This window comes from Mustelus asterias, chromosome 2, assembly GCF_964213995.1.
Source record: "Mustelus asterias chromosome 2, sMusAst1.hap1.1, whole genome shotgun sequence".
In the NCBI taxonomy this organism is placed as follows: Eukaryota; Metazoa; Chordata; class Chondrichthyes; order Carcharhiniformes; family Triakidae; genus Mustelus; species Mustelus asterias.
The window spans coordinates 36,465,946-36,479,372 of record NC_135802.1 but is presented as its reverse complement, the minus strand read 5'-3'; the positions used below and the strand labels follow the sequence as shown (position 1 = coordinate 36,479,372).

The window sequence follows — 13,427 nt, the reverse complement described above, 5'->3', positions numbered from 1 at the left end:
GGATGGTCCAAATGGTCTCCTTCTGCGCTGTAACAATTCTATCCTAATATATTACCCCCAACATTATCTAGTGTAGCAGCCTTGTAAGCAGCATCTGATCAAATGTTTTTTTGAAATGCAAATATACCATTTCTATTGGTTCCCCTTTATCCACCCTACTTGTTACATTCTCAAACAGCTATACCAAATTTGTCAAACACAATGGGGAGGCAGTGGCGTAGTGGTATCATTGCTGGACTCTTAACCCAGACACCCGGGTTCGAATCCCACCACAGCAGATGGTGAAATTTGAATTCAATAAAGAAATCTGGAATTAAAAGTCTACGGATGACTATTAAACTACTACTGTCGATTGTTGGAAAAAACAATCTGGTGCACTATGTCCTTTTGGGAAGGGAATCTGCTGTCCTTACCTGGTCTGGCCTACATGTGACTCCTGATCCACAGAAATGTGGTTGATTCTTAAATGCCCTCAGGGATGGGCAACAAATGCTGGCCCAGTCAACGACGTCGGCATCCCATGAATGATTTTGAAAAATATTCCCTTTCATAAGATCACAATGACTCCGCTTCATTGTATAATGATTTCCCTGCTACTACTTTTTCATAATGGGTTGCAAAATTTTCTTGCTATCTCTCTCCCTTCTAGAAAAGAGGTATTGCAGTTGAATTTTGGCAATCCACTGGAACCATTCCAGAATCTAGGGAATTTTGGAAGATTGCAACTAATGCTACTGCCTCTGCAGCCGCTCTTAAGACCCTTGGATGCAGGTCATCAGGTCCAGGGAACTGTCAGCCTTTAAATCCATTAGCTTTCCTAGTAGTTTTTCTCCAGTAATAGTGACCATTTTACATTTGCCTCTTAATTTTCTATTATTCTTGGGATGCTTTTTCTGTTTTCCACTGTGAGGACAGGTACAAAATACCTGTTCCACGTCTCTTCCATTTCTTTGTTTCCCATTAATTCCCCAGTCCTGTTCTCTAAAGGAACCAGTGCTTACTGTAGCTACTCTTTTCCTTTTTATATACTTGTAGAAGCTTTTCTTGTCTTTTTATATTTTTTTGTAGCTTACTCACATACTCTAATTTCTCCTTCTTTATTACGTTATAAGTCATCCTTGGCCTGTTTCTAGTATCTATTTAGTTTAAGACACTAGCTTCAGACCTAGATTTCATCTTCAAACTGAATGCGAAATTCTATCATATACTGAACACTTGCTTAGAGGATCCTTTACTCTGAGCTCATTAATTAATCCTGTTCATTACCCACTACCAGCTCAAAAGAAGCTGGTTTCCTTGTTGGCTCCAGAATGTACTGTTCTAAGGAACTGTCCCGAATATACACTATGAACTCATCCTCCAGGGTACCTTGGTCAATTTGATGCATCCTATCTATATGATGATTAAAATCGTCCACAATTATTGCATGCAACATCTTTCCTGCAAATATCCATTATTTATTGATTTATAATCTGTCCTGTGGCGTAGTTACTGTTGGGGAGTGTATAAACTACTCCCATTAGTGACTTTCCAATACCATTTCTTCATTCAAACTTATTCCATTTTATCTACCAAGCCAAGATGATTTCTTAATACTGTACAGTTCTCATCCTTTATTAAAAGAGCTCACCAACTCCCTTTCCTTTCTTCCCATCTTTTAGAAATGTCAAAAACCCTCGAATATTCAGTTCTCAGCCTTGGTCACCTTGCAACCATGTCTCTGTAATGGCCATCATATTCATTTATTTCGATTTGAGCTACAAATTCATGCATCTCATTATGAATGCTACTTGTATTCAGATAAAGATCTAGTAATTTTGCCTATCATTTTCTCTATTCTGACCTTATTGCTGCTGCACTTTTGTGTGCGTATGTTCTGCTCCTTCCTATCACACTCTGGTTATCGTTACTCACATAGCTACCCTGCACCATTGTCTTGTTCTTTGTCTTTAACTTTCCAGACCTCTCCTCATGCAAGCCCTGGGAAATGGATATATTGCAAAGGGATGATGGGTCAATTTTGAGGGTGATGAAGAAGTTCCTTTCAACTGAAAGGAAACCTCAACATGCAGTCCCTTTCATTATGTCTCGGTGCAACTGATGCATGTAGTCTTCCCTCTTTCTTCTCCTCCTCCTCCTTTACTTCCTCTTCCTCCCAAGGATCTCAGGAAATAGCAGCCTTCATAATAGCAAGGCCATGGAAGATGCAAGACATGAATGCAAACAGAGGACGTCTGGAGTGTGTTATGCAGAGATCCCCATGGGTGATCCAGGCAGTCATGTCTCAGCTTCAGCAGACTCATGGCTTGCTCTACAATGTTAGTGTGGATACATTCTGACCTCCATGGTGGGATTTTGGAAGGGGGTCAGGGGCCATGTCTGGAGGAGATGTTCCTCTGCCTCAAAGCAGCAATCTTGTTATTTGTCCCGAAGGCCCAAACTCCATCAGTAGCACTGACTGTTGAAGGGTGAAAACACACTTATAGCTTCCAGGGAAGTAGCTACTCACTACTGAGAACAACAGCCATGAACATGTGATCTGTGGAGCACTACACCATCAATAAGCTCACAATGTTAGTGAATTCACTTGCCCTTATTGTGGTCTTCCTTCCTCAGGGAAAAGAGAATGAAATCTCCTCTTCTCTTGTAGATTGCCTTGGTCATCTCCTTGATAAGGAGATAACCAACCTGGGAGACCTTGCTAATGTTGCTGGTTGCTGACTGAAAGGAATTGGCTGCACAGAAGGAAGCAACAATGATGATCTTCACTGGTACTGGGAAGACCAGGTCTTTGTGAAGGAAGTGACAAAACCATCTTCTTACTAAAGTGAAGCATTGAAGCACTGCTTCTTGCTCATCCCAATGTATGCACATGTTATGACATCTTGGGGTATCATCTTCTCAAAAAAATTTTTATTTTCCTCCAGCCTGACAGAGGCTCCCCTCTTTCGCTTCTCTGCTGGTTTTGTTGCTGCTGCAGAGCAACTGGCCCTTCAATACCTGCCTCTATATTTATCAAAGGCTACGCAATTCTCTCAGCCTGTGGTCAGCAGAAACCTTCATAATTCTCCAGAAATTCACGACAATACTTTCACCAACCTGGAACACAAGCAAGTCAAAAGCTGAAACTTTTTGGGTGGCGCTTTAAATAGCCCCAGAGCCAGGCCCATCGTTGTTGTTTCAGGGTGAATAAGAAACATGATCTCTGTGCATTCACTGGTGCACATTTGTGCACTGCATCAGCTTGTTGATTGTGATATCAAGGCTGCACCCTATCGCGCTGTTCAATGCACAAAGGGTGCTCCTGAGTGTGTCACTTCTGTCACCTGACACTGCACAATGTTCCCATGCCAATAACAAGTCTGTCTAAAACTAATATGCAACTGAACTGCAATGCTACAATCATTCAGTATCATTTTAGAAGCAATTCCTTCTTGTATGAGATACAAATCTTAGGCAAGAGGCCATATTATGTTTGGATGAAAGTGGCCACAACTAACAATGAAGTCTGGTTAAACTCAACAGTAGGCAATTTTGATAACCACAAAAGAATCTCTTCATAAATTTCTTGATATCCATGAAAAGAAATCTCATTACTCTAAACTGTCCTGGTATCAATTATGTGATTTTTCACTGTATTCTTCCCATATTCTTTCTGAATGAAAGATTTAAAACTGCAAGTAGTTCAACTGTGTTCTAATCATTGCTTTGTACAAATATCAGTGCCTTGCTCTAATTGAAATATAGGCTGCATTAAAAATGTACAGAACCTTACTTAAACCATTCTCAGTAAGCGGGCACATCTTTGATCTCCATATTCAAAAAGGGTATAGGAGCATTGGAAAAGGTCTAAAAAAATATTTACAAGGATAATACCAGGGGTTATAACTATCAGAAAAGGCTGAACAGGTTGTGTCTTTTTTCTAGAAAAGAGAAAGTTGAGGGATGACCTAGTAGAGGTGTTAAAAATAATGAAGGGGGTATTATAGAGTAGATGTAGAAAAGGTGTTTCTTCTTGTGGGGGAGAAGACATGATTAATGACAGTCGCTAATAAATCGCAATAAGGAATTCATGAAAAATCTCTAATCAAAAATGGTTAGAATGTGGAACTTGTTACCACATGGAGTAGTTGAGATGAATAGCACAGATGCACCTAAGGGGAAGAAACGAGTAAGAGAATATGCTCACATGAAGTAGGGTAGTGGGAGGCTTGTCGGGAGCATAAACAACAACACACTAGTTGGAAAGAACTGACCATTCCTGTGCTGTATATCCTATGTAATATCCAATGCTGTTAAGTACAAAACTCAAATTCCATGCGTCTTTTAAGACTTGCCAAGACCTTGCATTCTCTATGTTTCTGCCTCCCTAGTTTCTGATTCTGTAATCTGAGTTTTACCATTTAGGGTATAATTAGGGCGGCACGGTAGCACAGTGGTTAGCACTGCTGCTTCACAGCTCCAGGGTCCCGGGTTCGATTCCCGGCTTGGGTCACTGTCTGTGGGGAGTTTGCACATTCTCCTCATGTCTGCGTGGGTTTCCTCCGGGTGCTCTGGTTTCCTCCCACAGTCCAAAGATGTGTGGGTTAGGTTGATTGGCCAGGTTAAAAAAAATTGCCCCTTAGAGTCCTGGGATGCGTAGGTTAGAGGGATTAGTGGGTAAAATATGTGGGGGTAGGGCCTGGGTGGGATTGTGGTCGGTGCAGACTCGATGGGCCGAATGGCCTCCTTCTGCACTGTAGGGTTTCTATGATTTCTATGAATTATTTTACATATAGAATTTTTTAGAAATTTAAAGCTTTATATTTTTCTGTGTCAAATTGCAACTCCCAAATTCTGCATTTTTTCTTAGCTTGTCATGACTCTGTTTTGGTATCATGAGCAAACTTCAAACTTCCAAAATGGAAAACAGAAGTCATCCCAGTACCGATGCCTGGGACACAATGTTATCGACACCCTACCAATCTGGAAAAAAACACCATTTAAAACTGCACATGGATAAAACACTATACTTTCATCCAAGTGTATGAAACAATTTTGTGTGGTTTTATTGATTTAAAATCAAAAGAAATGGCAATGGAATCATACAAGTGGTTACCCAATTATTTCCTCAAAAGCTAAAAAGCAAATTCTGGGGATAAGTATTTCCATATTTGCAAGGTACAGATATATTACGGGACTCCTTGGTGGAATCCTAATTGTTGTTTGTTTTCGCAGAGTAATTAAAAAAAGCATAATTCTAGGAACATAAACTCAGGGGAACCTTCTTGCATTTTTTGTTTTCTGGTACTTGTGCAGGTATGCCAAGTCTGTAAATAGATTTATTAAAAAATTTAAAACAATTTCAAAAGAAAATAATTGCAGCCTCTGGGGTACGTCAAAGGAAGAAAAATAGCTGCGACCACTTCAAAATATGCTTATTCATACCAATTTACAATAATTTTCCTTACTATTTCACTTTAGATTTTTACATCAGATTTGATCGGAGTATACTTTAGTACAAGTTAAATTTATTTGCAGCATGATAGGACAAGGTTAAATTAAACAAAACATATATTTGTGACATGAGACATATGGTGATGTAACCACACTGCGTATCTTCAGGAAATATTGAAATTTTAGATTTCATTTAGTCCTTAAAAAGTGTCAAAGCTTCACACAATGAGCTACTTTTGAAATGCAGTGCCCATCATTACATAGATAATTCTGTGTCAGCCTCATCCCACAAACAGCAACAATATGAATGACTGTCAATCTGTTTTGTGATGGTATTGATTGACTGTTGATCCAATACCGATCATTTAATATACTTAAGAGTATCTCTACATGTGCAAACATATTCAGTAAACATCAGCATATTTGTGGAAGTACAGGTGTGCCATGTACAGTTAACAGATGTTAGGAAAACAAAGGTTGTCTTAAGGGATTTATATTTGTAAACATTATAAATAAGGTATCATCTTAAGTCAGTTTACTTTATTATGTGTATCTTTGGAAGGGTAAAACCTGTAGTCAGATTCATGCTGGGCAAAGGTCTTTATATATGTGTAGGGCTTGGTTTCAATTCCAACTGTGATTCTATTGTGCTTCGAGAGGGCTACAGCGTGAAGAGTACATTGACCAGCAATGGTTGCTTAGTAACTGGGGTTTCATAAGGTAGAGAAGCTTTTAAGTTTTAGTTTAGTTCATTTGATTGCAGTTGGAGATAGGTAATGAGAGGCAGTTTTAGCTCTGCTCGGAGCAGTTGATTTTAGAAGGTTAAAGAGGGAATACCTCTCTCAGCCTTGCTAGAAGAAAAGCCATACTATGGTTAAGAAAACAGATGTCCAGTTAGTTAAGGAAAATAGAGAAATTAAGAGAAGTTTCCAAGAGGTTTGGAATAGAATAGAGAAAACTGGGAACCAGAACAGATAATCAACGTGGGTGTTGTTGGCTGAGTCAACATTTGTTGTCCATTTATTACCCACTTCAGAGGGCATTTGAGAATCAACCGCATGGCTGCAGACCTGGAGTCACAGGTAGGCCAGACCAGACCAGGTAAGGACAGCAGATTGGTTTTTAATGTCAATGGTTTTATGGTCACCATTAAAATTTAAATCCAGTTTTTTTAAAAATTGAATTCGAATTTCACCATCTGGGATGGGATTTGAACCCGGGTCCCCAGATCTTACCCTGGGTCCCTGGATTACTAGTCCAGTGACAATATCACTATGCCACTGAGTACTGTTCAGTAAAGCCACAGGGAGTTGAAAAGGCATTAGACCATGAAAGGCCAGTAAGGTTTCTGTTGTAGGGCTAAGGTTTGAGAGGTGGATTGACCATGTTAAATTCTCCCTCAGTATACATGAACAGGCGCTGGAATGTGGCGAATTTGGGATTTTCACAGTAACTTCATTAAGCCTGCTTGTGACACTAATAAATAAACTTTAAATTACCAAAGTTTGGGAGACACTATTTGAAATAATTGTGGAAATAGGTAGCTGGACCTTTGAGCTTACGTAAAAGCCTTCAAGACAATGGAAACTTGAAGGGAGAGGTGGAAAACCTAAATATGAACCCTTGATGGAAGCAGTGGAGGGAAAGCATAATTTAAAATAAGACTGAAAGTGTGACTTTCAAAAGGGGAATTTTATATCACTCGTGTGGAAGCCTGAGACAAGGTGGTGGAAGAATCATTTGGGGGACCCTGAGGAGAAATCCATAGACATTCATTTAGATTCAGAGGGGAGTGTGCTGTACCACTGTCATCTTGTGTGCCTAAAAGGGACTGTGTGTGTTAATGAGACCATTGTAGCTTAAGATGCATCTTGTAATCCACGTTAATCTTAAAATGTGTGTGCAATTGGTGAGCTGAGGGGATAAAGGTGTATTGTACCATAATCCAATATATGTTTAATAATTTTTTTGTCGTTAAAACTAATTAGCAGTCCTGTGACTCTGTTTCTCCACATTTTATGAACGAAGTAAAAGTTACGGTGTTTTGAGCTAGGGTTCCATTCTGCGAACTTCCCTTCCAGTTATAATATCAACTAGGACCGTAACACAGGTCTGAGCTAGTAAAATATGCACTTTTTTAAAATGAAAGACAGTATCAAAAATTCTTTTGCAATATTTTCCACTTCCACTACTGCCCTGCACCAAAGCAAATAAAGTATAATAGGCATAAAAAAGGAATGCAATCAAGCCCTTAGCTGTGCAATAAGACATCACCTACCAAACCCTCCTCACTAGTATGACAACACAAAAGACCAGCAATAGCTCAATGTGGGTAGCAATTCCAATTAAAGTGATATGATGGTTACCATTTATAATTTAAAATTAATTTCTGATTAGTATTTTGACTATCTTCTCAATTCTAATTACAAGGTGGTAAGATAATGCTCGATTTAATTTACTTGCAAAAGGACCACATAATAATGCATATTTCAGGAATGTGAATGAAAATTCCAGAAAAATGCAAAGAATTATTACTTAACTGCTGAACCCACTGGGCACAAGTAATGAAAACTTAATAACACCCATCTTTTAACAAATTGCATCATTGCATAAAATTGCACATTTTAAAAGTAATTAAAATGATAAATTAAAAATTGCAATACAATGTACCAATGTAACTGCTTATATTTATGCACCAAATTGTCAAAAAGAAATGTACATTTAAAAGTTGGATATAGTTATTTGCATTCACTAACTTGTGATTTTTAAGAATCCATGGTTGAGAATGACAGGCGATCTAATGTGCTTATACTATAATGCATCAATGTTGCATACCATCATTCCTGTTACTGGGCTGTGATCTGAACAGTTCATATACACTGCAATAAAATTACTCTGAGCATCATTACTGTAGTGGAAGGACAACGTATATGTACTACATTATAAAGCATGTCAGAAATATTTATTACCCAGCTACTTCCGCCGCCTTGATTTTTGGCAAATAGCAGAGATGACCCTTGCAAGACTGTCCAAGATGATGTCCAATTCTTCCTATAAGTAAATTTGTTAAAACATACCCATTAAAATACACAGAATTATTCTGACAAAATATATTTAAATAGCATATATTTCAACCATAAATATTCTAAGTATAATTTTAATAACTTCCTGAATTAGAAATACAGGTAATGTATATTAATTTTAGTTACAGATTTACACAGAATCAAATTAATAATTACTAAGCTAAAGACATAAAATAGTGAATAATCATTTTTATTCATCTTCAAATAGTTGTAGTATTTCAATTTCTGATATAAAACTATTGCATCTCTTTATATAATTATAATGTTGCGCCTAGAATTGTGATGCTAGTACCTCTTCAGTCATGTTTCAGAAACTGTGAGCACTATCCTTGTAATTTGGGTGATTTTCTGCTTAGAGAAAATAAACAAGATCCTTTTTTGATAATAGAGCAAGGGGGCAGGAGGAGAGAGAGACAGAGAGAGACAGAGAGAGACAGAGAGAGACAGAGAGAGACAGAGAGAGACAGAGAGAGACAGAGAGAGACAGAGAGAGACAGAGAGAGACAGAGAGAGACAGAGAGAGACAGAGAGAGACAGAGAGAGACAGAGAGAGACAGAGAGAGACAGAGAGACAGACAGAGACAGACAGAGACAGACAGAGACAGACAGAGACAGACAGAGAGAGACAGAGAGAGACAGACAGACAGACAGACAGACAGACAGACAGACAGACAGACAGACAGACAGAGAGGCATATTCCAGATGGGAAACTACTTCTGCTCCTTCTAGTCCATAGGCAATGCTCTAAACCCTCTAGGAAACGAGGTCTCCGTGGATTTTAAAAAATCCTATTAAAAGGAAGGCATGCAACCTTCTGAAAGGCTTTTTGCTGCAGACTCGCTTGTTAACAGCTGCTTAGTCACCTTTGACTCATCGCTAATAAATCTGCAAATGGATGGGTTGAAGGTGAGTTTGACAATATAAATTATTTTCTTTTAACCTTTCCACCCATCCTTTGGAGTTCAAATTTTTAATTGAAATTGTCTTTGAGGTGCACATTTTCAATATCATCTTTTTTAGAAAGTGGCAAACAGACCATTAATTTAAAATGTTATAACTGAAAATCGGCTGGTTGAGTCAGGTAACAAATTGGAAACATGCTATCCTCCGGTGCTTAATCAGTTTTTCGTTAAAATGTCATATTTACCATTAGAGGGGAAAACACTAAAGTATTTGAATTTTCAAACAAGTTGCCTGTGTCTTGTGTACTCACCTGACTTTTTTGCCATTCTCCGTGATCTTTGTTACGTTAAGTAATCCATATTTTTCAGAAACCTGCAAATTTAGTCAAAGACGACAAGTTTGTTTGGCGTTGCAAGACACAGCAAGCAATGGAGTTGATTAAGTAATTTCTAGTTTGGTTAATTCATTGCCGTTAGCTAGAAATAATAATTTTCTTTCACATGACATTTAGACTAACTTTAATTGGCAGTCATTTTTTTTGCTGCTTAATGTATACTTACAGTTGGTGAAGACTGCAGATACTTTGGCGATGAGGGTGGTTCATTGTTATTGTCGTGGATTAACTTTGGACTAGTTGCAGGCTCCTAAAAAGACAAAAAAAGTTGTGACATTATAACAGGCTTAAAGAAAGATCGTGAGGATCAAATCATAAACATTATTTCAATGTCAATTTCAATGATATTTCAAAATCCTGGAACTCCGTTACTAACAGCACTGTGGACAGCTACATGGCCTGCAGTATTTCAAGAGAGCTCATCATCAACTTATCAAGGTAATTAGGGATGGGCAATAAATGCTGACCTAGCCAGCAATGCCCAGATTCTGTGAATGAATAAAAAAAAAAGTTGATTAATAATGTCGTGCCAATAATTTAAAATAAGATGCAGTCATACTAACAGTTCAGGCTGGTAAGTAAACAGCAAACTGTAATAACTTATGAAAATATGTTAACAGTAAAGATGAAACCAAGGTTAGTCAAAGCAAAGGATTAAAGCTGAGAAATTGACAATCTTTCACAATTATTTCCTAGGTTAATTCCAACACAGAACCATATCTAGTCAATACAACAACCAGCAATGTTCAAATGACTGTGATTATCTTGCTTTTGACTTCTTTCCAAAGGGTCAAGTACAGGTCAAGTAATTTCCACAATAATGCTTACAATTTTGTGTCTATTCACACTTAAGGGCCCTGACTATAGGTACAATTGGGTCTGATGTTAAATTAGTTTGACATTATTTATTAAGACTAAATGACAGATAATGTAAGCAAGTATGTTTGCATTGTAGTTATATTTATGGAATAACAATCCAGAGACTTAGACAAATGATCTGGTAGACATACAAGTTCAAATCCCATCACGACCGCTGGGGAATTTAAATTCAGTTAATTAAATAAATTTGGAATGAAAAGTTAATAGCAGTAATGGAGATTAGGAAACTACCAGATTGCCATAAGAAACCATCTGGCCTCCGGTTTTATGATAATTTTGGAGAAATCTCCTCTTCCGCTATTTGATGCTGGTTAGTAGCAGAGGTAGAGCTTGAATAGTGTCAGTACAACTATGGATGAAAGAGAGAAGAAAATAAAAGGCACCCACACTGTGTAACTGCAGGAGGGAAAGCCATGGCAAGTAATATAATGATTGTGCTGGACAGGTAGAAGTGCAACCAAGGGAGGACAGTGCTGCAGAGGTGAATCACAGAGGAGGGATGATGGAAGATAATGGGGTGCTAAATATTATAAAGGTGTCAGGAAAGTAGTGTACTATGGTTGCAGTCAGAAAGAATGGCCACAGGGAACTAGAGTGATGATAATTCAATAACTTTGAGAGACAGTGAATTCTAACATGATAGACTGAAATGCTGTTGATGCAATGCCTTGCACAGGGAATAGACAGCCCCAGTCGAATACCTTATTGAGAATGAAGATAGCGCCATCTGAGGGGCAAATTTCAATCAAACCCTTTGATGCAATAATTGCAATAAGTTTCAAAGTTCGACGGAAACTTTTTTTTATTCATTCATGGGACATGGGCGTTGCTGGCTGGCCAGCATTTATTGCCCATCTGTAGTTGCCCTTGAAAGGCAGTTGAGATTCCACCACACTGCTGTGGCTCTGGAGATGTAGGCCAGACCAGGTAAGGACAGCAGATTTCCTTCCCTAAAGGACATTAGTGCACAAGGTGGGTTTTTCCAACAATCAAAAATGGTTTCATGGTCATCGGTAGATTCTTAATTCCAGATTTTATATGGATAATAAATTAAATTCTACTCCAGAGTATTTTTACTTCTTTGATAACTTAAAATTACAATAGATGGATAAACTCTAACTTCTTTTAAAAAACTAGAACAGTACAGGGCAGAACAGGCCCTTCGGCCCACGATGTTGTGCTGAGCTTTATCTGAAACCAAGATCAAGCTATCCCACTCCCTGTCATCCTGGTGTGCTCCATGTGCCGATCCAATAACCGCTTAAATGTTCCTAAAGTGTCTGACTCCACTATCATGCAGGTAGTCCACTCCACACTCCAACCACTCTCTGCGTAAAGAACCCACCTCCGACATCCTTCCTATATCTCCCACCATGAACCCTATAGTTATGCCCCCTTGTAATAGCTCCATCCACCCGAGGAAATAGTCTTTGAACGGTCACTCTATCTATCCCCTTCATCATTTTATAAACCTCTATTAAGTCTCCCCTCAGCCTCCTCTGCTCCAGAGAGAACAGCCCTAGCTCCCTCAACCTTTCCTCATAAGACCTACCCTCCAAACCAGGCAGCATCCTGGTAAACCCCTTTGCACTCTTTCCAGCGCTTCCACATCCTTCTTATAGTGAGGTGACCAGAACTGCATACAATATTCCAAATGTGGTCTCACCAAGGTCCTGTACAGTTGCAGCATAATCCCACGGCTCTTAAACTCCAACCCCGTTAATAAAAGCTAACACACTATAGACCTTCTTCACAGCTCTATCCACTTGAGTGGCAACCTTCAGAGATCTGTGGATATGGACCCCAAGATCTCTCTGTTACTCCACAGTCTTCAGAACCCTACCTTTGACCCTGGAATCCACATTAAAATTTGTCCTACCAAAATGAATCACCTCACATTTATCAGGGTTAAACTCCATCTGCCATGTTTCAGCCCAGCTTTGCATCCTATCTATGTCTCTTTGCAGTCCACAACAGCCCTCCACCTCATCCACTACTCCACCAATCTTGGTGTCATCAGCAAATTTACTGATCCACCCTTCAGCCCCCTCCTCTAAGTCATTAATAAAAATCACAAAGAGCAGAGGACCAAGCACTGATCCCTGTGGCACTCCGCTAGCAACCTGCCTCCAATCCGAAAATTTTCCATCGACCACCACCCTCTGTCTTCGATCAGACAGCCAGTTACCTATCCAATCGGCCAACTTTCCCTCTATCCCACACCTCCTCACTTTCATCATAAGCCGACCATGGGGGACCTTATCAAACGCCTTACTAAAATCCATGTATATGACATCAACTGCCCTACCTTCATCAACACACTTAGTTACCTCCTCAAAAAATTCTATCAAATTTGTGAGGCACGACTTGCCCTTCACGAATCCGTGCTGACTATTCGGGATTAATCCGCATCTTTCTAAATGGTCGTAAATCCCATCCCTAAGGACCTTTTCCATCAATTTACCAACCACCGAAGTAAGACTAACCGGTCTATAATTACCAGGGTCATTTCTATTCCCTTTCTTAAACAGAGGAACAACATTCGCCATTCTCCAGTCCTCTGGCACTATCCCTGTGGACAGCGAGGACTCAAAGATCAAAGCCAAAGGCTCTGCAATCTCATCCCTTGCCTCCCAAAGAATCCTAGGATACATTTCATCAGGCCCAGGGGACTTATCGACCTTCAGTTTATTCAAAACTGCCAGGACATCCTCCCTCCGAACATCTATTTC

General features: G+C 39.2%; 1 protein-coding gene across 4 annotated transcripts in view; it reads right to left on the bottom strand.

The window, feature by feature from the left end:
- Window positions 1–13,427, bottom strand: part of arhgap12b (Rho GTPase activating protein 12b) — a 191,967-nt gene that overhangs the window by 44,830 nt on the left and 133,710 nt on the right. For all 4 annotated transcript variants that reach the window (XM_078233355.1, XM_078233365.1, XM_078233375.1 and 1 more), the window contains 3 exons: window positions 9,983–10,066; window positions 9,733–9,794; window positions 8,406–8,487 (listed from right to left, as the gene is read on the bottom strand). In XM_078233355.1, coding sequence (XP_078089481.1) covers window positions 8,406–8,487; window positions 9,733–9,794; window positions 9,983–10,066 — 228 coding nt within the window. The remainder of the gene's footprint in view (window positions 1–8,405; window positions 8,488–9,732; window positions 9,795–9,982; window positions 10,067–13,427) is intronic.